This window comes from Cibotium barometz, chromosome 43 (genome assembly GCF_041138505.1).
Source record: "Cibotium barometz isolate CiBa-2024 chromosome 43, ASM4113850v1, whole genome shotgun sequence".
In the NCBI taxonomy this organism is placed as follows: Eukaryota; Viridiplantae; Streptophyta; class Polypodiopsida; order Cyatheales; family Cibotiaceae; genus Cibotium; species Cibotium barometz.
The window spans coordinates 12,171,099-12,198,654 of record NC_141088.1 but is presented as its reverse complement, the minus strand read 5'-3'; the positions used below and the strand labels follow the sequence as shown (position 1 = coordinate 12,198,654).

Sequence of the window (27,556 nt, the reverse complement as noted above, 5' to 3'; positions counted from 1 at the left end):
CTCTGAGTCTCCTACGGGGCAACGGGCCAGCTTGCAAACAGCCAACCGAGTACTGACTCTGAGGCTACGGTGGGCTAGAAGCCACAAGCAGAGGGTCATCTTCCGTGGCCAAAAGCTCTCCCACAGTCGTTGCCATAGTCCAAGAGAAAACCTTGAGCTCCCATCAAGCTCCTGTAGTGAAATGCAATGGCTTGGTCTCTCCGTTTACTGGAAAAAAGGAATGCCAGGTGACTGCAGTCTGTTGTGAGGGGTCACAACCACTCGCTGGGATCTCAGAGAAGTGAATCCAAAGGGGGATTCTGCCGAAGCCACAGATGCTAAGAGGGGTTATCTGCAATTTTGAAAGGATAGGGGTCAATGCGCCAGGGTGGGTCTTGGTGGAAACTGACTACCCTCACCCACTGTGGGGGGGAGTAGTAGTCATCGTCTAAGGTGGCATAGCTAGGTAGCAAACGACCAAGTCCCCAATTGTGTGTGCCATCCGGGGCAGTCCCCTCTACATGGCAGAGACTGCCAAGAGAGCATCATGCCGAGAGAAGAAAGCTATCCACTCTGGGGTGGGTGGAGATGCTAAGGGAGCTCACGAATCCAGTGAATAGTGGAGTTGATGGCGAGGCTCAGGTGGAAACGGAGTCAAGTGCCCACTGTCTCGGCTGGGCCTGAGCATAGGTGGCTCCATGGTATGTGCAAGCAAGCTCAAGGAAATGTCCATATAGAGGAGATGAGAAAGAGCATTCCACAACAAAGGCTGCCAATCCTTTGAAGAGGTTTGCTCCTGAAAGAGGGAGGGATGCAGGGCCTCCCAAGCTCAAAAGAGGCTGGTGGCAAAACTTGTCCCCAAAGAAAGGGCCAAGCTCGTGGAGAAGAGCCGCTGAGAAGATCCCTTGATGCCGGTTGGCCACTACTCCACAGGAAATGGTGCGGGCTAAAATGCGAGCATGAAGTCAGTCTTTCCAGTTCTCCTCTTGGCTGGAGTCGACAGACAATGAGCTTCCCAAGAAGGGCTCAACTCTGGGTCGTAAAATCAATGATGCCTAGGCGTCTTCTATAAGGAGGTTGATTGAGCCACCTGCTCATTGCTGCTGACCCACAAGAAGTTTTGAATGAGTCACTTGATCTATCCAAGAGAACACCCCAACATGAGGCAATGTACTACATGGTAGCAAGGAGGACCTGGTTGGCCACACCACCACCCCTCCAGTCAAAGAGAGTGGAGCAGCTTCCCGGAATGCTTAGGAGGAGGGGGGATGTGCTGCTCTTAAGAGATGTCTATTCCCACACAGCACAATGGAGGTAACAAACCGTGGTGCCCCTAGGAATCCATTGAAAGGTCTCAACTGGACACCAGATGTGTCAATTCCAACAGGATGCAACAAAAGCGCGCAGCGTTTCTCCATATTTGGAGCTGGGGCCATTCCTCACAATGGGCTCAGAGCACCCATCATGGCACCACAACCCCTGGTGTGGCTTCCCCCCTTCCCCACGCCAATGTAGACTCCTTCCCTCCTCCAATGTAGACTAACTCTGAGAGCGGCCAGCCAAAGAGGGAGCCCCTCCTCTTTTTTCTCTTCGCCTGGCTCGAGGGTTGTATATATCACTCCTCTTGAGAGCTGTTTTGTAGCCCGTGTTTGCAATCAGCTTAATCCCATACTTCACACTCAAAAGACCTTCATCCCAGAATTCACAATCAGCATATATTGCATGATGGCCATAACAGGGGGGCAAATTTGTAAAGCAAGCAAACTATACCATGAGTCTGTTTTTAAGCTTCTTTTTACCACGTGGAATACACTAAAGCATTTAAGCTTTGTATTCACCAAATTCGTGGAAGTCAGCATTCACATGTTATTTAGTACAGCAGCATACTAATACCTTACATTACACTCTTCCATTTTGATAGAAATCCCTCCCATGTATTGCCCTCGCCTGCTCCTCAATAGTTCCAAAGGTCGCGTATTTACAGCAATTATGCTCAAAAAGGCCTGCATGCATCCTGCTTAAAATTCAGTCTTGAGAGGGGTTCACAAGGGTGGCAGTGTGTGGATCGGGTTTTATGTAACTGAACATGACACAATCCCGAACCTTCCCTTTGGCATATATGTATTTTCTCAAAACAGCTTCCTGCACAAACCCAGATTTTTCAAGAACCTTCTGAGATGCCTTGTTCTCAGGATACACCAGGGCCTCAATTCTTTGGATTTTCAAGTCTTCAAAGCCCTGAAACAATGCCAATTTAACTGCCTGTGTGGTGAAGCCTTTCCCCCAATGCTCCCTTCCGATGACATATCCGAGCTCGGCACGGCAACAATTCACACCTGCCCCTTGGCTAAGGGTCACCGAACCGATTGGTATTCCATTCACACAGATAGCTTTAAACCATGGGTGTGGAATCGCTTTAGTTGCGATGAACTCCTTTGCCTTCTCTATGGATACATATGTATCCCATGTGGTGAAACGTGTTACATCATCATCTCCAGCCCAGTTCATAAAATACTCGGCATCAGTTACATCAAAGCTCCGCAAGGTAACCTCTGCTGAGACACGTTCATCCATCATATGCCACCAAAGATCTGAGAACAAGCAAGCATATAAAGTGGTGCATCATTAAAGTATCAAAACTAAAGAAAGACATCTAAAGACAAAGGATAAACCCAAGTTTGACTCGTGCTGCCTATGACCTGGTGCAGACATTGCAAGGGGGTGGCAGCACAATGTTTAGTCTCAAGTTGTTCTGAACATTGACATTTATTAAGGGCGCATTAGATGCAAACTTTTGTGAGAGAGGTAAAGCCTGGCCAGGGTCGCTTTGCAGAGGATCTAGAATTTCAAAGCTAACGAACAAAGGGGTTGTACAAGATTGCCTCCAAATATTTAAGTTATGACCAGACTATATTTGACTATTTTGGATCGATTTTGACATGCTCTTGGCAGTTTTACCAGAGTGTATCAATTTTGACCAGCCTTGACCAAGGCTTGACCTATGCTTTATGTCAAAATTTGAGCATTCATGGAATTTCTACAGTTCTGAGGTGTTCTGACCATCTATGACCATCTTTGATCAAGGTTTGACCAGCATTGACCATCCCTTATTCCAAGGTACACCAGGGCTGCAGATCAGCCATTGCTATGATTATATTGGCATCACAGCTATTCTATTGTTAGAACATCTGAGATAATGAAATTTCTATATGGGATTTCAGTAATTTGGGATCTTGAAACCATGAAAGAGAAATACGTATCCAGTCATAAAAAACGTGCTCCCCGAGTAAAGTGGGAGTATGACATCTTCAACACCAAGAACCCAGATCTTACATTGGTAATCGTTTTTTTATGATTTGGCTTGCCTGCATCCACATGACTTGGCCCTAACACAGTTTTTCTGGTTAGGCAGTTGTTACACACTAACTTTCTGGTCCTAATGTGGATTACCATGTATTTGCCTACTCTTTGCAAAGCATGCATGCTCTGTTGGATCATTGTGTTTTGATTATTTTATTTCAGTACTTTAACTATTTAAGAGACTAATTTGATATCCTGCATATTTTGCTCAATAGCACCACGGCTTCTTGCCCTGATCCCTTGGCATCTATGTCAGGCTTCCGGGTGACAGTTTGTTTCCCCGGCCATCCCAAACCTCCATGCGCTCAGCAGCACCCTGGAATAGCACCACCAAAGCTACCACTATAAGCATACACCCAACTATATACCAATGGAAAGTTCAATTTATTTCCCAAACTTAACCAAAACCAAAGTGCAAACTTGACTCCATAAGACTAATTTCAAATCATAATCTCTGTCATGCATAGCACAGACTATGTGCTATGAGATCTCAGCTCGTGCCATCAGCACCCAAGAGAAGGTGCAGGTTCATGCATGAAAATTTGTCACCTTAGTAGACATCTTCATAGATAAACCGTCAAACTAAATTTCTATTACTTCTTTGGAGGTGTGAGCAGACTCAGGCATAATGAAGGCTAGCATTTAAGAGCACGCACAAAAACTCAAGGTAGCCGTTGAACAAATTGCACCGCTTTCGATAGAAAAGAATAAAACCATCTAACCATCCATGCAGCTTGAGCTCTACAATCTACATTTTTACTTAGCGTGATAAACATACCCAAAAAAGCACCAGTCAAACTATAGAAGGCAATAGGTGTCACTAAGTGTTTGGCATTTTGTTGGTTATATCAAATCCCTTGGTACTCTCAGATCAGAAAGCAAAACTACCTTGACCAATTCACTTGGCCAAAACACTGGACAACCACATAGGAGCGAGGCTCAACAGCCATAGTACCTCCGGACTCTCCTCCAAGCTGGAGGCCATAGTTACAACTTTGGAGAAGCTCCCCACAGTAGGACCTGGTGTCCCATACCACCAGGCCACACCCTACAGGTGTCGTCGTAGTGAACATCCCTGATAGGCCATGCTCAATGATGTCAAACAAGATGATCGTAATAACTTATGAGCCTAGGTTTCACTTATATAAGCCACTGGGCTTTATAATTAGCCCCAGTGCTTTTATAAGCTTTTAACCCTATAATTACTAATAACTATGCCTCTACTTATAAGCCTCTTCCCACGTTAGGGATATCTCCCCACTAGGTGCCCGTTTCCGGCCTCCAACCTGACCTCGCGCTGGTGTGCACCTGTCCTAGACGTAACAGAGTTGGCTGGGGAGGAGAGGGATCAGGGCCGAGCGTGAAGAAGCCAGGGGGACCTCTGCGACGACCTTGCGTGTCCGCCAGGGGATCTATTGGAAAAGAGGGTGGGGGAGTCCACCAGAAAGGGTTAGGGGGGAACAGGATTATGTCATCTGTCTTGACCACCTTGAAACATGGTTCACATTGTCAAATCCAACCAAACAACTATGTAGAAAATGCAAAATCACCACTGATTCTCCTTGCCCAGTAGCTCCATACTCTGCTTTGAGCTTTCTAAGGTGTTGCAAATGGATGAATAACTGTTGCAGCTCTTCAACAAACATCTGAGTGTACTTGTTGCTCTCATCCTCATCATCAATGTGACAACTCTAAACTGTGGCCACCACATGACCGCTCCCCTGTTGCACCACCTTGGTTTTATCATCTGTGTTGACCACCTTGAAATATGGTTCACATTATCAAATCCAACCAAAAAAAAACTCTGTAGAAAATGTAATCCTAGAGATATTACAATGGAAAGGGTAGGTTATTTCCCTAACTTAACAACAACAAAAAGCACAATCTTAATTCCATGAGAGTCTACTCACAAAGCTTCCAATCATGCATAGCGTAGACTACATGCTATGAAATCATCACTCACGTCATCAACGTCCAAGAATACAAGTTCATGCATGAAGTTGTGTCCGTCCTAGTAGACAAATTTTCATGAACAAGCCATCGTGTTGTGTTCCTATCACCTCTTTAGAAGCGAGCACAGACCAGACTCAACCATAATGAATGCTAGCACTAAAGAGAAAAAACACTGACACACACAATCTAGCTGATCAACCAGCTTTAGATAGAAAGAAATAGTAACATGTACATGCAGACATCTGCATGCACTTAAAGATTCAAACCATCCACATATCTGCTCACATGCTCATTGCGGCTCATCGTTTCTCAAGCATGGGCAATACAAAAAAGTGGAAACATTTCCTCTTCCCAAGGCATAGTTTCTGGATGGTGTCAAGCGTGCAAGGGACCTACATGTGTTAAAAATTACTTTTGAAAACGTGGGATTAAGCAGAAAGTGGTGCATACAAGCTTTTGGAACTTCTTGTCACTGTGCAGATAGAACACTTGATCACTTTTATGCAAGAAAAGGAGAGAGACCCACCATACATAGTGTACTTTCTTGTATTGCTGCAGATTTACAATGAGTACAGAGACCATACTGCTGTACCTGGCATTTCTCCCTGAGGATAGCGCCTACATGGACTCACCCTGCTTTCTGGGAGTTCTACAATTCCATGCATTAACTCCTGGCTGCTTGTGTGGACCCCTGTGCTGCTTGTGTTTTGCTCTGGCCTACCTGCATTTTAGCAAATGATTGAAATCTGGGAGCCCTAGATTCCTTATTTTAGCACACTTATTAAGGGGCTGCATGCATAGTCAGCTGGTCGTATCAGCCTGACTCCTTTAGTCGTGGGCTTTAATAGCTTAAGAACCCATTAAACGAGTTCTCACATGGCCGCCTCCCTTGGTCTTCTTTCTAGTGCCCGAACAGGCCTAGGCATCCACACACGCTGCCCATAACACTGCCCACAGCCCTATCTGTCTCACCCTTGGCTCCCAAGTTTCTCCCTTGCTGGCGTTAGTAGCTCCCGTGGGGCGTTCACACCCAGCTCGACCAATATGATGCTTGAATGACTCGACTGGGGTTGTATAATGCCCGACAAAATGTCTAACAAGTGCCCAGACATCCTGTGCATCATTACCTCTTGCAAGTGGGTTATAAATGGCTAAAATGACAAGACTGTGCGAGACTTGTAAAACACGACTGGACTTTCCAGGGGCTCACAAAATGCACAGCATCCAACCTTGCGTCCTTGTGCTTGTCTCTACAGAATGTCCATGTGGCATCCAAGTGCCGACTGCACATGACATCCCCTCTTGCTTAACTTGTTGACAAAAATTGCATTGCACCCAAAAAGTCTGTCAACAATGTTGCGTACTACTGAAAGAAGTCACCCTCAAGCCAAACTACTCATGCATTCCTCAATCTTGAAACTCTGTAAGATACTAATGCTGGCGACATGCAGTGCCATGCTTGAAGCAATGCAAGATAATTTGCTCGAGTTTCACACTCCTCGTCAATCATTTCTAATTCTCGCTCGTCTAGAACCTCCGAAGGAGGAGGTGTAATTCACCCCGTTGAGTGTGAGCATGTATCAGGCACCATCTTGTAACTCTATGAAATGGAAACAACACAAAACATAGACCAAGTTGAAAAATGAAATATGCTCAAAGACACTGCACTGGGACCCCCCCCCGCACCCCCCCCCCTGCCCCCCCCTCTCAATACCAAGTATATTATTGATTGCCAGATTTGCCATAAGTAAAAGAAGAATACAAATACCAAACAATATGTTGGAGGAGAATCTGTCGATGAAGACTACTTCAACAGCTCACCGGATATATGCAAACACATTACTGTACCGGGTCCACACACGACATTGGTGTGCCCGTACTAGTGCCTGCCTTGCACTCTCACAACGTAAGAATGCTGAAAAACGAAGGACTGGCACCAGTGGACACTCCCAGGCTTGATACCAGGCAGCAACGGAATTGCTGTCATAGCCACACCCCAACACACACTACCTCCACGTCAGAGCGCGACGGGAGTAACCAGCTAGACACGGGTGCTGCCGACAAGCACAAATGGGTGTGAAAACTGCCTGGACAGAACCTAAATCAATGTGCAACACCAGGCTGACTGGCTACCAGCAGCGAACCAGCCCGACCAGCTCTGGGAATCCACGCAGCTGTCCGTAGAGGTTGTACTGCTGTACAGTCTGATGACGTGGAAGCCGTACAGTTCAGTCAGCCAGCAGGTTTTGTGGGTGTGCCAGGGTGGAGAGGGTTGCTCTCAGCTTGCTGAACACAGGAATGGCCTCAGAATCTTGAACAGTTGTGTGTAGCACCTTCTATGAGGAAAAACGATGGAAAGGTGGGCGTGGAGGATACACCGGCCACAAACGGGCACGAGAAACTAGAGAAGACCATTTAGGTGGCCGAGTGGTGACATCGACCCATCTTCTAAACAGTTATCCTCAATTGAAAAAGCATCGAGGTACGACCGAAGAAACTGTGGATAGTCAGAGAAGTACTCTTCGTCAACCCATTTTATATCATTAGGGAGGTAGTTTCTAAACTTCACAAGGTATCGCCTAGAAAGCTTGCCATCAGCTAGCTCTCTCTCTCTTTGTGGAAGACTATCTGCTCTCGTTGAAGTATCTCTTCAAGCTCGTCAACCTCTGGTGGCTCTTCTATGATAGGCTCGTATGGATCTAGCCCCACATACTTCTGCAATAAACTCACATGATATGCATTGTGAATCTTCCAATGATTAGGTAATGCTAGCCTAAAAGCAACTTCAATGATCTGCTTGATCACCTTGAAAAGCCCATAATACCTAGTAGAGAGCTTAGGACACACTCCCTCTTTACCTGGCCTCTTTCGAAGTCTTGTTTTCTCAAATTTCAGTAGTACTCAATCACCCTCTTTGATGTCCATCTACCTTCTATGCTTGTCGCCAACCTTTTTATATCTTGAGACCTAGCAATGGTTGTCCGCACCTATGTAAAGACAACATCAAGATCAGAAGACTGGGCTCCAGGGATTGTATCTCCCCATCCGTACTTAGGAGCAGCAGCTAGACTCATAGTTCGCAGATGACACAGCAACACGCTTCTCCGAAGATGAGGGGAATCTTCTGAGATTTGCAAAGGCGATAGAGATCTTCTGTCACGCAAATCAACTGGCACAAGTCGTGTGGATTTTGGGTTGGCTCTCCAACCGCCCCAAATTGGCGTCCAATTGAGGCTATCCCGACTCCTAAGGGGCACTCCAGTCCATTATCTTGGATGCCATATGGACATCGATATCTTCCCAAAGTAGCAGTTAGCCCCTTTTCTTCTGAGCATTCGGAAGAAGCTTCTATACTAGAGTTCAGTGAGTCTTTCCTTAGCCGACCTAGTGGTGGTGGTGAACCAAGTTCTTCTTGCAACCGTGTGGCACATTACTTCTTGTTGGGCCTTCTCTCGAGCCAGCATTGGTCAGGTTCAACGATTGATCCGCAATTTTCTGTGGGCTGGCAGTGATGGGAGGCTTGCCCGGGCCAAGGTGGCCTAGAGAGTGATCATACTACCGCGCCATAGGGGGGGGGCCTAGGCATCATCGACCCCGCCATTCAAAATCGTACCCTACTGGGCAAGTTGATTGTTAGAGGACTTCTTCTAGGTGGCGAGCCATGGAAGTACTTACTCCTGGCTAGGATTTCTGCCCGTACACTGAGCTTGGGGAGCCCTTGGCCACAGAGCACTAGATGGATCTTCATAGAGATGCAGGCCCGCGGCTTTAGTCCAACTTTTGATGACAGATTTGCAGCCAGCCTACTACGAGCTTGGGACCTCAGGCCAGCCCTCTAGCACTCAGTTCCGGTAGCCTCACATCGTCTTCGACAGCCCTTGATTTGGAGCCCCCTCATCCGTTTACCTAGTGGTCACATGCTAGGGGTATCAGCCTCATATATCTTGGGGAGCTTCGAGCACGGGACCTGCTAGGTCTCTTGGAGATTGGCTTGCATTCAAACAGCTCCCCCCAGTGGCCCAAGAGAGAGGCTTGAATGGGATCCAGGGCAGAGACAAACTTAGCCTCAACATCAACTCTACCATTCCTCCTAAGTGGCTAACCCCGACCCTAGACCCTCTTCCCCCCGCAGTGGCTGGGAGTGTTTACCAGGCATGGTATTCTCCTAGTAGTTCATGACGCGGATGAGAGCTCCACATTGCTCACTTTTTCGATTGGTCTTGATGGTAGATTAGTGAGATTACAGTCCCTCTTGGAGGACTTCAAGGGATGCACCTTGCAGAGGGTGAGAGTGATCGGATTCCATGCACATGAGTGGCACATAGACCCACCTCCGGCCAAGGTGGCCAAGGAGAGACTTTGGCAGTTATGGATTTGGGAGAGCCAGCCCATCACACCCCTCCAGTGGGACCGGGGGAGTGGACTTGGTGTGATCCTACAGACATGGAGGAGACTCTTGGTACCCTGTTCTTTGCATACACAACACAGCTAGCCCGTAGGATCTAGATGCCCGAGGTCGAGGGCACCCCAACAGCAACAAGACATTGGCAGTCTCAAGGCCTCTCACCGCGTTTTCTCTTAGATTTCTGGAAGCGGCTCTAGGACAGTTTTCGACCTTGGAAGATCTACCCACTTTTTGTGGTTGCTAGCCCATCGGAGTTTGGCGGTTGGCACGTAGTTAGCCATTGGCAATAGACCAGCAGCATGTCCGAGATGTGGCATCCCCAGGAGTCTAAACGACATTGTCTTTGGGGTTGCCCAAAGGCTCAGCAAGTTTGGCAGCGGACTCTCCGCGGACCGCATCTTCACTTTGGACACGACCTCTCCCCATACTATTACTTGGGGTACCGTTGCTTGGGCCACTGAGGCCGAGGTGGTCATCGCTTATGAGAAGGAAGGTGGGGGGCTAGCCCTTCAGTACTCGCCTTCGCATCTTGATAGCGCTAGTCCCAACTCCATCTACTGGTCACTAGACTTCTGGTTCGTGCCAGAGATGGGAGATTTGCAGCAGCATTGCCACATGGCACATCTGGAGAGCTTGATGCAACGAAGCCATAGAAGGCACCGACACTCTACCTATGGAGTCCATTAGTAGCATTTGGCTCGACATCATTCATACCCTCTGCAGACAGTGGGGGAAGCTTCAGGGTGGTTCTGATCGTATGCGGAAGTGTTGGGAAGCCTTCCTGAGGCTTTGGCAACCTAGTCCTTTTCTCACAAATAGTGGTGGTGAGCCCACTTGGCACTTCAAACCACCTGTGTGGTTATTCCCTTCCCCACCCCTTGTATGAGAAAGCCTTCTCCTCATAGAGCGGCTAGCCCGAGGAGAAGTGCATCCTTCCCCCTTATGCGTTCTTTGATCCTCTCTCTGTACATGGAGTCAAGTTTGTATTTAGTCGTGAGGCTGTTCTTTGTCAACTAATAGAAGGATCTTGTTTCCATGGACATGGGTGTTGGACACTACATGTAGCCATGGAATGTTTATGGTTAAGCTTCCCATGTATGTGTATAATAGCTGTATCTACAAGATCCTGGCTACATAGAAGCATTTGATGGATCAAGTACATATAAATAGATAGGGTTTCTTCCAAAATATGTGTTTAAATGCATACATTTGTGTGCATGGCTTATTTTTATTTAAGTGTATTGTTTTCTTTGCCTGGACAATGCTTGTATTTTATTGCATGAGAAGCTCATGGATCTGGGGACGCCTGGATTGCACCCATGGGTTAGTATGTTGTATAACTTGTCTTCAATTAACTTATATTGATGGATTTGTACAGGAATAATTGACATTTTGAAGGTAGCAAACTCTTATGCGGGTTTATATTTCTATGCATGCATGCATGCATGACAATCTAGTTAAGTATTGTTGATAAACTTCTTCTCCATGATGAGAAACCTCCATGCATGCGACATGCATTGTCAGAAACTCTCATGCATATGACATGCATAGTTAGAAACCCCCTTACATGCGACATGCATGGCCAGAAATCCTCATGCATGCGACATGCATGGCCAGAAACTCCCATGCATGCGACATGCAAGCTTTTTCAGCTACATGCATGCATCATGCAATGCTTTATCTTTTCATGCATCGAAAAGTGTGCCATGCAAGCTTACTTTTCTTAAAAGTAAAGCATGCAAGCTCACTTTTCTCCAAAAGAGTCATGCAAGCTAGTTAACTCAAAAGAAAAAGATAAAAAGTAAACTTTTCCTCCTCTTTTAGCTACACGAGTTGCTACTTTGCTAATAGCCATTCTTTGATCCAAAAGTCTTGCACAAACCTCTCCCTACCACACCTTTTCATGAGCAATAACCTCCACTCCTCCTCTTCATCTAGGCGCCTCCTTCTAGGCTAAATAGAACTCTTAAAAATTCAGATTTCCAGCCTCATTCAAGAGTACTTCTTGGTCTTTGTTTATTGCTCTATTTAATGCACTTATTCTAGAGTATTTTTCCAGCCATACCATAGTGTTTTTATTTCCCCAAAACACTTATAAGCTGGCTGAATTCTGATTTTCAGAATTGAAAGTCTCCATTCAAGCTAGAAGAAGAAGAAGAAGACTATTCCCAAGATTGAAGCTGTGGAAGAAGCTGTTTCTTTTACAGTTTAAGGCAACAAACTTTCAGCTGATCCCCATAAGCTTCACCGTCTTGACTCCTCACTTATCTCCGGTATATGGACTTGGAATTGGAACTTGGACTTGCAGCTTGGGCATGGCCTCTTCCAGAAATCTGAAAGGAAGCGTTGTGATAGGCCCTAAGATTGCCAGTGTGCTGCTGCCACCGATGTGCCATCTATCTCCAGCATTTGGATCCTGCGACTGAGCCGCGCTATATATGCAAAGAATGGGGCATCCAGAGTCTCCACCCGATCTGTGGGATCATGCCAAGTCCACTCTCTCGGGTCCACCTGCAACCGTGTGAGAGGTCGGCACTCCCAAATCCATAACCACCAAAATCTCTCCCTGGCCACCGTGGTTAATGCTGGATCTATGTGTCATGCACGTGCCCGAAAACCACCCTCACCCTTTGCAAGGTGTAGCCTCTGAAATCCTCCAAGGGGTGCTCTGATCTCTCTATCTGCCATGTAATCCAATAGAAAAAGTGAGCAAACCACTCTCCTTATCTGCTCCATGGACCGCAACGAGGATATCGTGTCTGGTGAACATGCCTAGCCACACTGGGGGGGTCGGGTTTGGAATAGGAGTCAGCCACTCCAGAGGAACAGCTGAGTCAATGTCGATGCTGAGCCTGTCTCTACCCCAGATCCCTGTCAGGCCTCTCCTGCTCCTCCTCAGGTAACTGCCTGTGCAGCCCAATCTCCAAGAGACCTGGCTGGTCCCATGCTCAAGGTGCCCTAGGATATGTGCGGTCGGGCCCCTAGCATGTGGCCACTGGGTAAACGGATCAAGAGGTTCCAGATCAAAGGTTGCCGAAGCTGCTTCTCTGAGGCCACTGGAGCAATTTGTTTGAGGGCTGGCCTGAGATGATCCCAAGCACGAAGTAGACTGGTTGTGAATCTGTCCTCAAAGGTAGGACTAAAACCACGGGCTCGCATCTCTGTGAAGATCCATCTAGTACTTTGCGGCCACGGGCCTCCAAGGCTCGAAGTGTGGACTGAAATCCGGGCCAAGAGGAAATCCTTCCAAGGCTCACCACCGAGTAGGAGTCCTCTGACAATCAACTTGCTCAGTAGGGCACGTCTTTGTATAGCTGGATCAATGAGGCCGAACCTCCCTCTGTACGTGGCTGAATGATCACTCTCCATGCCATCTTGGCCTTGGTTAGCCTCCGATCACTTCCGGCCCACAAGAAATTCCGGATCAAACACAGTACCTGGCCAATACAAGCCCGAGAAAAGGCCCAGCACAAGGTGATGTACCACATGGTGGGCAAGCAATACCTGGTTCACCACCACCACTCTACCTGCTAGGGATAGCCTCGCCGAGCTCTAGTATAGAAGCTTCTTCCGCATACTCAGAAGAAGCGGAGCGAGCTGCTGCTCGGGAGAGATATCAATGCCAACCTGGCAGCCGAGGTATCAGACTGGAGTGTCCCTCCGGATCCACTGGAAAGTCGGGGTGGGTGCTGAGCCTACCCAAAAACCACACGACTTGTGCCAGTTGATCTATGCTCCTGATGCATGGCAAAAAATCTCTATCGCCTCCACGAATCTCTCGAGATTCCCAGCATCTCCAGCAAGGTAGGCTGTTGTATCGTTTGCAAACTCTGAGTCCAGAACTCCTCCTGTGTGTGGAGGGGAAGGTGCAATCCCTAAAGTCTGGTCTCCTGGGCGGAGAGAAAACTACTCATGGCCTCGGTGACAAATAGAAAGAGGTACGATGCCAAAGGACAATCCTGTTGAACCGAGCAGGAAAGGGGGAATCTGTCGCCTCGGGCTCCCTGAATGAGATCCTGGCTATGAGATGCTGAATAAAGTCCTGAGACTCTGCAAATCCACTCCATGGGGAATCCCATCCAGCTCATAGTGCCCTCCAGAAAGCTCCAATCCACCCTGTCATAAGCTTTCTTAAAGTCTAGGAGTAGCACAATGAGGTCCTGTTGTCGCATCCTGGCCAAAGCTGTCGCCTCTCCCAAAAGGTAAAGATGTCCAGAATACTCCGATCCTGAACAAACCAGTTTGAGTGTTAGGGATACGTTTGGGAGGGAAGGCTGAGGTCACCTGGCTGATGGCCTTGGCCAAAATCTTGTAGGCCATCCCTAGAAGGGTGATGGGTCTCCACTGCCGGATCTCCAATCTATCACCACCCTCCTTGGGAATCAAATGTGTCAAGCCCTTTGTGAGCCTCTTTGGCATGGCACCTGTGAGCATAATCTCATTGAAGGCAGTGCGAAGGCCACCTTCCATGAGGTCCCAATGGCGAAGAAAGAAAGAAACACGAAGCCCATCCACCCCCGGGCATTTGGGTAATGCCTTCACCGCCTCCGCTAGCTCCTCTGCAGTGTAAGGGGTCAATAAGAAACACCGAAGGGAGGGGGAAACCACCTCTCGAGTGTGCCTCCAGACTCTCTCACACGCATCCATCACCTGGGGGGATAATGGGGCACCAATGAGGAGACCGGAAGAAATCCATGGCGATGGCTCTCACCTGCGGGGGGATCAGAAACAATAGCTCCATCCTGGCCACGTAGCCTGCGAATACCGTCTCTCCTCCTCTATGGGCTGGCTATCTCAAAGAAGTCTCCAGTAACTCTGTCATCAGCCTGAGTCCAGAATGAGGCCCTCGCATGGTATCTATACTCCACCCTCGTCACCTCAATGGACCAAATCTCGGTGCGGGCGACAGCAATCTGACTCTCGATCCACGTGCTGTCTGGGGAACTCTCCTGAAGATGTTGTTAAGAGGCTAGGCCCCTCCTCAAGCTCCTCTCCTACGCCCGAAATCCCTCCAATCTACTATGGGCTGCCTCCTGTAAGAAAGTACTGATCTCCCCGAGGCCATCATCCAAAGTGCACGTTGCAGATCCTGAGGAAAAGTCCAGACCCGCCCATATCTGCTCAATCCGGCTACAAATCTCGGGTCCTGAATGAGGCTGTCTAGAATCCTGGAGCTCACATGTCTGTCATGCCTCCATGGGTCCTCTAGGGACAGAATAACTGGGGCATGGTTCGAAAATGTAGTGCCTACCCCATGCCTCCACGGCTGTAAGCCCACTCGTCAACATAAAACCTGTCCAACCGAGAGAGGTTGGGGCCAGTGCTACGCCTATCCGATCGAGAAAAGCTAAGACTCCTAGGGCTACACCCAAACTCTGGAAGATGCCAAGGGTCATGTCCCCTAAGAATCAGAATCATCTCCTCCCATGCAGAGTACTGCACTCCTGAGTTGTGGCCGTGCCACCTCCAAGTCTGTCCTCTACTGCCTCTATCATGTTGAAGTCACCGCCCATGCACCAAAAATCAGCCCGGGGCAGGGCCTATTGGACAGTGCTCCAAAAGATAGCTCTACCTGCAGCCGCATTCGGGGCATAAATGTTGAGGAAGCCAACGCTATCCTCTCCGATCAGAATGGTAACCCACTGAGCACGTCCTGGAACTATGACTCCTCTGTTAGAATTGTGCATCTCAATGTTTTGGGGCTTTACTATTTATCTGGGATTTTACTGGATTTTCTCCTAATTATTGTCCAGGGCCAATTGGCCAGGTCTCTACTCCACTATATAAGGAGTTTCCAATTATTCACTCATTCATCCACTTCCCTTGCACATTGTTCGACACTCAGTTGCTGGCCATTGCCATTGTAAAGCTTTACTGCTGTTATAAAAGGTGATCTTGTCCAACTCTCTCAATCTCCTTTGCACTCTCTCATATGTTTACTATTTATGCTTCCGCATGTGCTATCTCCTTCATCCTGATCCTGTCACACAAACGGCAGAAGCTGCTCACTGATAGAGAGACACACTCCTCCCTGCGTCCCTGAAGGGCAGAAGGATGGAGACCAAAAAGTATGACTCCTACCTGGTAGAATCTTCCCGCAGTGGCACATACGCCCCTCAGTAAGATGGTGCTCTTGAAGGAAAAGAATGGGATCCAGAAGCAATGGCCGCTACCATACATGAGTAGACAGTTTAGCTATCGCATCATCTGCAAGATCTCTCGATCACTGATGGCCTTGGCCAGGATGGAGCTTGGTGGATCAGCCGACAAAGACCAGGGAGGGGAGATGGTGACCTCCAGCTCGGAGGTGCTGCTTTTTGTGTTCATGCATACCTCTCGCAGTATCTCTCCCCCCTTCTTACAGATAACCTCCATTGTGATTGATGGAGCACGGAGTATGCATACTCTCGCGCTCGGGCAAAGTGGCAGTACATAGAGGGCAGGATCCACGCCCACTTGGTGCGACTCCGCACCAGGACAGATTGTGACTATTCCCTGTCTAAGCCCGCGCCCAAGACTCTTCGAGTGGAGGGCAATTCTGGTAGTTCCACCTCACACAGAGATTGAAATGAGGATTGTCTCATTCAGGGCTTAGCGGGGCCTCAATGCTTTCAGAGACGAGGCATCCTTAGAGGAGAGTTGCATCGAGCTATGGTGGGGGGATATCGATACTCTGTCTCAAGGGCTGCCTCAAGGGGAAAGAGAAGATCATCGCGCCATTCTCTGGCATAGAGGGTTTGGAGTGGTGGAAGACCACACATACCCGAATAGGGGCTACGGTCTCCTTGAACCTGTTTGTCCCTTCCGTCGGAAGACACCGGAAGAAACTATAATCCACAGGCTGCCCCAAGATCCTAGGGGGCCTGCCTGGAGACTCAAGTGGGAGAGCCCTCACTGGTGAAGCCACAATGGTCATCTCCACCAGCTCTGAGAAACGATGAATCAAGCAGCGAACTCGCCGGCTGTCTCCTCACCGGGTCAAGGGCTACAGGGGCCCGACAGGAATGCTCTGGAGAGGTGGAGAAAGGGGGGGGGGGTGTGTGGTAGGCAAGGGGGAAGAGGAGGGGGCAAATGGAGCGACTGTGGGTAGAGTCAGAGGCGAGGGTGGAGGAGGCGAGGGGGGGAGCAAGAAGGTGGAGAGGCTGGAGAGGGATGCTGCTGAGAGGTATCCATTGAAGAGGGAAGAAAAAAGAAAGAAAGAAAGAAAGAAAGAAAAAAAGAAAAAAAGTCGGGATGAGAACGGGGGCAAGGGGCAGATGCGCAGAGAGGAATGAGAGGGGGGTAGCGCACAAGCGCAAGAGGGTGGGCAGCAGGCGAAAGGGCACGCGATGTGAGGAGAGGGCAAAGGCGGCCGCGGGGGGGGATTGGCGGGGGCCTCACAGCTCTCTCTCAATCCGTTTCTTGACCACATCTATCCATTTGGCGTTCTCCTCTAGTTCTACCTTGACTTGGATTTGGATTTGGATTCATTGAATTTGGTACTAGCCCGGTGCGAGATACTTGTGGGTCATCCCCGTGGTGTGCTCGGCATCAGAGATCTCGTGCCTCGACATCAACATCGACTTGGATATCTTACGTGGGCATATCTGTTTGTTTTGTATTCGTTGATTGTATTGATCCTGGCCAGCGTGCTTGCGGATTGTTCCTGAATAAATTCCTGAAAGGGGGCGGGCCTGTTCCCTACTCGGTTTTCTTATGATACAAACCCAGGTCATGTGTAACACAAGGAATTGAGGCCAAAGTAATGGAAGAGTGTCATGCTCCTCCCTACATGGGACATAGACACCTTGACTATACTTCAAGCTTTGGAGAGCTATTTCTATTGGCCTACTATGAGGAAGAACATTGAACTTTATGATTCAAGAATGTTTGGTTTGTCAGAAGGTCAAGTTTGATCGACAAACACTAGTAGGATTATTGCACCCATTGAATGATCTATGGAAGAATATTGCTATGGATTTTATCTTTGGATTACCAAAGTCAGGGAATGATGGTATATGGACCTTTCAGATTACCAAGAAGATCAACTATGCATGTCATCGGTTGGTTCAGATCATTGGAAGATATATAATGTTTTCCATGATAGTTTACTGAAACCATGTAAAGGTTATCCTCGGAGGAACTTGTTTTGAAGGATCCACCAGGGGTGGAAGAGCCAGAACATATTGTGTTATCATTATGTGAGAAAAAGAGGAAAGACAATGGTCAGAAAGTTCCTCTTGGAATTCAAGAATTATTCGCTTTTGAATGCAAAATGGATGCCAGAGAAGTACTTCTAGGACAATCCAGATATACTTCGAGCTTATGAGGAAGTGGTTGGTCCACTTGTATTTGAAGTACAGACATGAACGTCTTACGATCAAGACATATTCAAGAGGGAGGGATTGTGCCTCTAGCTCTCTTCATTGTATATATATATATATATATATATATATAGGACTAGAACTAACTATTATTCTGCTTATATAATGGTTACTTGGACTGCTCTAGTTTGGGTGGCAACGATGCCGGATAGCCCAAGGAGCAAGATTTGTATATGGGAGGCAACGATGCAAAATGGATGCTAGAGAAGTACTTCTAGGACAATCCAGATATACTTCGAGCTTATGAGGAAGTGGTTGGTCCAGTTGTATTTGAAGTACAGATATGAACGTCTTGCGATCAAGACAGATTCAAGAGGGAGGGATTGTGCCTCTAGCTCTCTTCATTGTATATATATATATATATTGGACTAGAACTAACTATTATTCTGCTTATATAATGGTTACTTGGACTGCTCTAGTTTGGGTGGCAACGATGCCGGATAGCCCAAGGAGCAAGATTTGTATATGGGAGACAACGATGCTAGATGATCCATTCGACCGCAATGATGCCAAAACGAGATTTGTATATGGGAGGCAACGATGCCAGATATCTTGGACTTCGCAGTAGGGTGGTCATTGCGACTAGATGGCCCAAATGACTATATTGGATTTCGTAGTTGGGCGGTCATTGCGACTAGATGGCCAATATGATTGTATTGGATCTCATAATCGGACAATCAATGCGACTAGCTGGCCCAGATGACTATGGAAGACTTCTCAGGCAGTCCTAGTGACCAGATTGCCTTGAGGATAGTCTAAGCAGTTTCCTTGGGAAACCAGATGGCTCAGCACAGTTTCAATGAAACCAAATAGGACAATCCATGAACAGGAGGATCATTACTTGTGCATTGCATACGGATGTATGTTTGAATTTCTTTGACTTTACGTGCTGTTTTTGATGTATGGACAATGCTTGGATTTATGGCATGTGATAGTCCACTGGGCTCCAGACTACCTGGCTAGTACCTGGAATACCCAGTAGACGCGAAGGTGAGTATGCATTTACTTTACCTACTAACACATGTGGCCATGAAGATGTACCGTCAAGAATAAAACTATTGGTCAAAGAAAAGGCATTGAGATGTTGCCAGATGAGCAGATGACACCACGGATATTGGGAAAGACCAGATACACAAGCTCACCAGATGGGGCTAGTACCTTGAAACATATGGATGTACTTGATGTACCTTGAAACATATGGATATACCAGGAAAATATGGATATACCAGGGACATATGAATGTTCTTGGAAGGAACATTATGATGAAACCCATGCTCGGACACCAGATAGGTGGAAGAAGACATGGGGACAGGGTCCATGAGGTTCGATTACGAAAAAACACCATTCTTAGTCAAAAAGCAAGAAAAAGCAAAAAGTCAAACAGGGTTGACCGTAAGCCAAGGGCACCATTGGAAAGAGGAGACTGAGCCGGACCAAAAAGCTAAAAGACGGTTTCTCAAAAAGCAACTCTAAGGCCAAAAAGCAAGGCATTAAAGCCAGAAAAGCATAATATTTTATTATTAAAGGTCAAAAAGACAAAAGCAAAGTCAAAAAGCTAAAAGCAAAGTGAAAAAGAGAAAAACAAAAGCTTAGCCAAGCTTTTTGGCAAAAAAGCAAGGCTTCCCCAAGATATAAAAGAAGCAAGGCTTCCCCTCATGTAGTAGTATAGATCAAGAAGATCATTGAAGCATGAGTTCGAAAGCTAATTGATTATAAATCTCCATCTTTCCATTAGTCTATGAGTGAAAGAGGCACTAGGAAAATTAAGCTTAGTACCAAAACTATCAAACAATGCATGCCAAAACTGACCAATAAACTTTGCATCTCTTACTGATACAATGTCATGAGGAAGACCACCAATTGGATACAAAAAACATATAAAGTGTCGATAATAACATTAGGCTTACACAGATCAACATCATGAGCTTGATGTTTCTTTTCCCAATAGTAGGAGGAGTTAAATTCATGTTTAAGCTACAGAATTTGCAAATTTTCAATGAAAACGTGCAAAACTGTGGCAAGATCTGTTATAAACACTGAAAATAACAATTCTACAATTTGTACGATGGATCTATTCAAGAAGTGCTCTTATGACAGATGAGAAATGGAGCTTTTTTGCACATAATGAGTGAAAAGAAAACAAGAAACGATGAACAGGAATTCGTGTGTGTGTGTGTGTGTGTGAGAGAGAGAGAGAGAGAGAGAGAGAACCTTTTCACTACGCCCCTGTGATAGAAATCACAAATGCCTTGCCGTGAACTGTTATAAAAGACCCCCAATTAGATCTTTAAATCCCATTTTATTTTGGATTTTTCGGTCGACTGCATACGGATATCCCGCCAAGATTCTATTTAGTGACATTTGATATTTGACCGCCGTGAAGGTTCATCTTTCTAGAGCCTTTGTCATTTTGTCCCTTGTTTTTCTAACAACTTCAAAATATTTGCTGAATTTAGAAAAAATATTTATTACTTGGGTGGCCGCATTTTTTGTGCAATTGAGTCTTGCTCTTGTGTCTCTACTCTATCATTATGCTTATGTAGCTACCATAGTTGTGTGTGAGAGAGAGAAGTGTATACTACCTATGGAATGAACCGCTTTCGAGGTGATAGATGGAGTGTGATAATATCAAGAGTTGTCTACACGTAGTAGTCGTCTTTAGAGCTGCTTCTCTACTCTTATCATTATGCTTATGTAGCTACCATAGTAGGTGTGTGAGAGAGAGAGGAGTGTCTACTTCCTATGGAATGAACTGCTTTCGAGGTGACAAATCCGGCATGGCAATATCGAGATTTGTCCACATGTAAATGGTCATCTTTAAAGACGGCTGCTTGGACAAACAATTCCTGTGAATAGGAGGAGTAGAGGTAGAGTGGTTCTCTTATCTCTAAGTCTTAACATTGCATAGCGCCATTGTTGAGATGGCCAATAGCCTTTGTTTCGATTGCTCATTGCCACTCTTTAGAGCCTTCCATAGCTTGATGTGGAGTAGTAGTGTATCCACGAAACATATTCGGTGGATGTAGTGAGAAGAAGAGGAAAAAGAACATGTTTTTCTTTTTTTTCTTTTTTCTTTTTTTTTTTTGGCTTTTTTCTTATTTGCTTCAAGTATGATGTAAATTAGTTTTTTGTTATTGTTAGGAACTAGCTAGTTGCATTTAGAATGCATGGTTGCATTTTTGCAATTTATGTAATATGTGGACATTTTTGTTCATTTTTTCTATTACGTTAAAAATCCCAAAAAGTGCAAAATACTTCCAAATTGAAACCAAATTTGGTTGCATGTATGCTTGATCTATCCCAATAAACCTTTAGCCCATTCCCCTTTAATAAGAGCTTTCAAGCATTGATTTCACTTACACCATCAAGGCATTCTTTTATTTCTTGTATAACATCACAACTTGAGATTCTTAGAGACTAAGCATAGCATCGGCATAGATGTTCAACATCAAGCCATATGCAATAACCTCCTTGGAGCCTACTTGGATATTGTATATGAATTGCATTATCAAATGCTTGTTCTCCAAACTCTAAAATATAATGGCTATGACATGCACCATAACTTGAGATAACATCATGGTTTTGCTTGTATGACATCATAACTTGAGATTCTTAGAGACCAAGTATAGCATCAAGGCATTCTTGTATTTCTTGTATAACATCACAACTTGAGATTCTTAAATACCAAGCATAGCATCGGCATAGATGTTTAACATCAAGACATATGCAATAGCCTACTTGGAGCCTACTTGGATGTTGTATATGATTCTATTATCAAATGCTTGTCCTCCAAACTCTACAATATAACGGCTATGGCATGCACCCAGTAAAAAGGACACTCAAGAGCCCCTCTGGTTAAACAATCATAGCACATCCCACACACCCTTAGGAATGGCTATGGCATGCACCCATTAAAAGGACACTCAAGAGCCCCTCTTGTTGAACATCCCTTCCTTGGTGGTGGACTCTTAGTTGCACACCCTTAGGAATGGCTATGGCATGCACCCATTAAAAGGACACTCAAGAGCCCCTCTTGTTGAACATCCCCTCCTTGGTGGTGGACTCTTAGTTGCACACCCTTATGCATGTAATGATGGAGAGAGAAAGAAAGAAAGAAAGTGCACTCATGATGAAGTACCACATGCACTCAAGGGAGTACCACCATAGCCATAGAAGCATAGAGCTCCAAGAAAATATGATTTGATTAGTCAAAAGTGATTAATGCCCCTAGCTACAATATTCACATATATACTTGCCCACCTTTTCACACTCATTAATGTTGGGCCTCATACTTGCCCGGCCATATCCATACCTATGAGCCTCTCCTTACGTACAAACTCAAGCCCCTTTCATTACAAACCATCCCCACCCAAAGGTTTTGTCCTCGAAACCATTTATGGAGTAATGTATGGGCTGTACGAATTCTTCTTGACTTCCCTCATGAATGCGGAAGTACATTTGTTGCAATTCCAAAAATGTCTTACACAAGAAAACTCCACATAGAGCTGTCCACTTATTTGATGTACATATGGACTGCCCTCTATGATATCCATAAGCCCGTGGAGTCTTGTTGAAATTTATTGATGAGTAGTGAAGTATACCAATGACCATTGCTGTCCATAAGTAAATTTACAGTAATGGCATCCTTCATATCATAATCCAAATCCATGCAAATAGCTATCCAAAGACACCGAACAGCTATACCACTTCATCCACTTTGATTCATTACTTGTAGAAGCTCCAGATGGTCTTTCATCAAGCCTTTGGACTGTCAAGAAACTTCTTCATTAGGCAAGCCTCTCCACTTCACAAGGTACTCAATAATAGACCTATTACGAAGGTGTCTTTCCCTCATTCCAATCACCTTCTCCACCACATATTGAATCATTCCCTCTTCATCCATTAGAGGCAATTCATCAATCACTTCCAATTGAGGCCCCACATATTCTTCAAATGTGACACATGAAACACATTGTGGATCCTTGTGGTAGAAGGTAGCAACAATTGATAGGCTACTTCACCAATTCTTCTCAACACCTTGTATGGTCCATAAAAGCGATGAGCAAGCTTTGTATTGGTGTCTCCCTTCAAAGAAGCATACCTTGACTTAGGGATTCTTAGGAATACATAATCCCCTTCCTTGAACTCCACATGCTTCCTCGATTCATCGGCATATTGCTTCATTTGGTTTTATGCCTTAGCTATGTTATCCTTGCACCTTTGCAATATTACACACATCTTCTCAATCTTCTCTTTGGCTTGAGGATTCACCTTTTCCTCATTGAATGCAATGGAAGGTACATGCACCTTATACCCATACATGGCTTCAAATGGAGACATACCAATACTCATGTGATAGGTATTGTTATGGCAAAATTTAGGTAAGTGTAGCCATTTATCCCATGAAGATTGGGTGTCATAACAATAGTGTCTCAAATAGATTTCGAGCCACTTGTTCACCCTCTCGGTTTGGCCATCCGTTTGCGGATGATAGGCTATACTTGGAGTGAGTGTGTCCCCATGGAATCAAAGACACTCTTCCAAAAATGGCTCATGAACTTGACATCCCTATCACTCACCACTTGCTTTGGCATTCCATGCAACCTAAACATATGCTCCATAAATTGTTGAGCCACCATAGAAGCTGTATACCTTTGTGGGTATGAAATGAGCGGCCTTTGTTAATCTATCCACTACCACATAGATGCTATTCCACCCTTGCTTAGTAGTGGGCAGCCCGGTAATGAAATCCATGGCTATGTGGGTCCACTTTCCTTTTAGAATAGGTAATGGTTGCAACAATCCTCCCGGCAATTGATTTGGATCCTTGTTCTGTTGGCAAGGCAAACACTTTTACACAAAGTCATGCACATCCTTCCAAAGTCCTTTCCAAAAGAAACTCTTCCATATCTTATCATAGGTCTTGAACACCCCCAAATGACCTGCCATTAGTGAAGAGTGCATCTCTTGTAGGATTTTTAGCTTGAAGGATGAGTGAGGAACCAAATAGACCTTTCCTTTGTACAACCAAAGCAACCCACACACCTCAAAATATGGATACTCACACAACCCTTGCTGCAATTTCTGAAACATTGGACCAACCATGTCATCCACCAAATACTCCTCTTGTATCTCATGAATCCAATCATAATGCACCTTCGAAATAGCATGTATAGTGCAAGCCCACATCTTAGAAAGTGCATCCACCACAACATTATCCTTTCCCACCGTGTAAGAGATCTCGAAATCATAATTTTGCAAGGTAGCAAGACATCTCTTTTGCTTGGGAGAAAGGTTTTGTCGGGTGAGGAAAAATTGGAGTACTCGATGATCGGTCCTTGCTTTGAAATGCCCACCATATAAATAGTGATGCCACTTCTTTATGGCATGTAAAATGGTCAACATTTCTTAATCATAAACATGAAGCTTCCTCTCCTTCTCGGTGAGCTTTCTACTCTCATAAAAGCAACTACCCTATGTTCTTCATATAGCACGCCACCAATTCCTCTCCCACTTGCATCAGCCCATATAGTGAAAGGCTTATAAAAATCAAGGCAAATATATTGGAGATGAAATGAGTGCTTGCTTGAGCTCTTGAAAGCTTTTATCGGCCAGTGGCATCCCAAAAAAAAAGCTTCCTTCTTAAGCCTATCGGTAAATGGGGCTGCCATGTGAGCATGATGGCGTATGAACCTCGTATAAAAGGATGATAATCCCAAAAATCCCCTTAATTGAGTAGTGTTGTGGATGGTGTAGGCTTGTGACATAAAGGTGCACTTGCTTTGCTTGGCAAACAACTTGTGCTCTCTCAATACCTTCAACACTTGCTCCGCATGCATCAAGTGCTCCTTCCTTGACTTGCTATACACAAGTATGTCATCAAAGAAGACCAAAACTGATTTGTAGAGGAATGGCTTCAAATTTTTATTCACGAGAGCTTGAACTGTGGTAGGGGCATTTGATAATCTAAAAGGCATAACCATGAATTGAAATAGACCCCGTTCAGTCCGGAATTTCGTCTTAAACTCATCACCATCTTTCATCCTTATTTGATGATACCCGAACTTGAGATCTATCTTGGAGAAGTATTTTGCTCCTTTCAATTCATCAAGTAAATTATCAATCCTTGGAATGGGATATCGATTCTTTATAGTGATCTTGTTGAGATCTCTATAATCGATACACATTCTATAAGATCCATCCTTCTTCTTCACCAACAAAACCGGTGAGGCGAAAGGTGATTGGCTTGGTTGTATGAATCACATTTCCAAAACCGGTGAGGCGAAAGGTGATTGGCTTGGTTGTATGAATCACATTTCCAAAAGCTCTTCCACTTGCTTTACCACCTCTTCCCACTCAACCTTCAAAAGCCTATAAGGAGGCTTATTGATTGGTTTTGCATCCTTCTCAAGCTCTATGGCATGATCAACTTCTCTAGTAGGTGGCAAGCATTTAGGTGCCTCGAACACATCTTTGTACTCTTGCAAACAAGGCATCCATCTCTTTATCATGTATTTGCAGCCCATTGTCCTCTTCTTGACGAGTGAGTTGTAGCAAGTAAACAAGGCATAAACTCTTCAACTCTCTCTTCATTTGTTTCATGGACACCAAGGTTGAAGCATGGCTGCAAATTCCATCCAAGAATAGCTCCTTGCCTTCATGCATAAACCACATTTTCATGTGCATCAAACGGGCATCATAGGCATAATCAAAAGACAAAGAAATCCTTGTTGCAACGCACAACTCATGCTGTCCATTTGCAACCTCCACTTTTAGAGGTTTCATGATCCCTATTGGGCATAGTTTTAAAGAATTTATTGATTTAGAGTTTACAAAACTATGTGTGCTCCCCGAATCAATAAGTATATGAATGGATCTACCCCCAATCTTCCCCACAAGCCTCAAAGTGTTGGAACCTTTGCATCTTGCTTTAGCTTCTTGTGAAATGGCACAACATGGCTGTCCTTTCTTTTGTTTCAACTTTTACCCAATCCTCTCCACCCGGATCAAATGGAAACTCTTGAGAAGGGTCAAGAGTATGCTCTTCTATCACCTCATTTGCGCAATCTTGAAATTCAGCCTCATTCACATAATCCAATGGTGCCTCTTCATCTTCAACCACCTCGAAGATCATGTTATCTCTCACCTCCTTTGCCTTGCAAATCTTTTTATGCTCAGGACTCCATTTCTCATTGCAAAGGAAGCAAACCCCTTTCTTCCTCTTCTCCTCCATCTCCGTTTATGACAATTTCTTAATCACTTTGCCTTGAAGGGAAGAAGATTTAGCATCACTCTTGAGAGGAGTTTTGGTCGTAGAACCACTCCATTTCACATTCCTTGGCTATCCATACACACTAGGATATCGTTGTGTGGGAGTATAAGTTGGAGTGAAGCTTGCACGAGGTACATAAGGTGTTGAAGAGGTAGAAGTTGGCCATTTTACTACATTTGGGCTGAAAGTAGATGGCTTAGTTGATCCCGCATTCCATCTATTTGCATGTTACAGGACCATGGCATATGGAGATTAGATTATTTCACAAATTAAATAATAAAAGAAATAAACCATAACATCGTAGCATAAAATCAAGAGCATGAAAAATGAAAGAATACAAGATTGGGTGTAATCTCCCCCCCGACGTGTGTGGCTCCACTCCCATACGCGGTATTTAAATCATATTCATAAATTTAGCCCTTGGAGCCATAAATAACATAGCTTTTCCAAAACTGGGCTTTTACAAAATTGAACCTTAGTCCAATGCTTTTAAAGCATCTCATAAAAAATAAACCTTTCCCAACATATGTACAATGGGCCAAACTATATAAAATTAAATATTTAGTATACATGTGCTTAGCTAGCTAATCTCGTCCAATGTCCACCTTGGTTGTCTTAAACTCATGATCTATACTTAACATAATCCATAATGTTAGATCACAATTACTTTGGAATCACTCACAAAAATAATTATAACAAATTGAAATCATTCATTACCATGCATCACACATAATTAATTGGATTCACTCCCATGATAAAATATTCTAAAAAATCTCACTCCCGTGATAGTCCTCCCGTTTGAGAAGACAACCGTTCCTCGGTTGTAACTATTAGTACACACGGGTGATCAAATATATTAATTGTTTTCGCATTGGATTCACTCATAATGTCATTATGTATTTAAGTGGATTCACTCCCACATATCCTCACACGCATCACACCTGTCTTAAAGTTGATCAGATTTTCTCACGATCAAATTCACAGTTCACCCTTACATGCGTCACACGTGTCTTAGAGTTGATCGGACTCACTCACAATCAAACTCCTACATTGGATTCACTCACAATCAAACTCCTACATTGGATTCACTCACAATCAAACTCCTACATTGGATTTACTCACAATGTTTTCATACACGTCACATGTATTTAAAAAGTATACCACATATCTCACACGTGTTACAGCTGGTTGGATTCATTCACAACCAACTAGGGTCACCCTCAT

The 27,556-nt window shown here is 45.1% G+C and overlaps 1 protein-coding gene across 1 annotated transcript; it reads right to left on the bottom strand.

Annotated features, from left to right (window-relative positions):
- Positions 1-1,891: 1,891 nt before the first annotated feature.
- On the bottom strand, positions 1,892-20,420 carry LOC147613534 (uncharacterized). Its single transcript, XM_086781503.1, has 2 exons — positions 20,272-20,420; positions 1,892-2,570 (listed from the first exon to the last, which is right to left on the bottom strand). Exon 2 carries the CDS (start codon positions 2,554-2,556, stop codon positions 2,005-2,007), a length of 552 nt encoding a protein of 183 aa, XP_086637629.1. The 5' UTR covers positions 2,557-2,570; positions 20,272-20,420; the 3' UTR covers positions 1,892-2,004.
- Positions 20,421-27,556: the final 7,136 nt, after the last annotated feature.

Bases quoted from the DNA above. Each gene is read 5' to 3' on its own strand.
- LOC147613534 (XM_086781503.1), bottom strand. From the start codon at position 2,556: ATGATGGATGAACGTGTCTCAGCAGAGGTTACCTTGCGGAGCTTTGAT.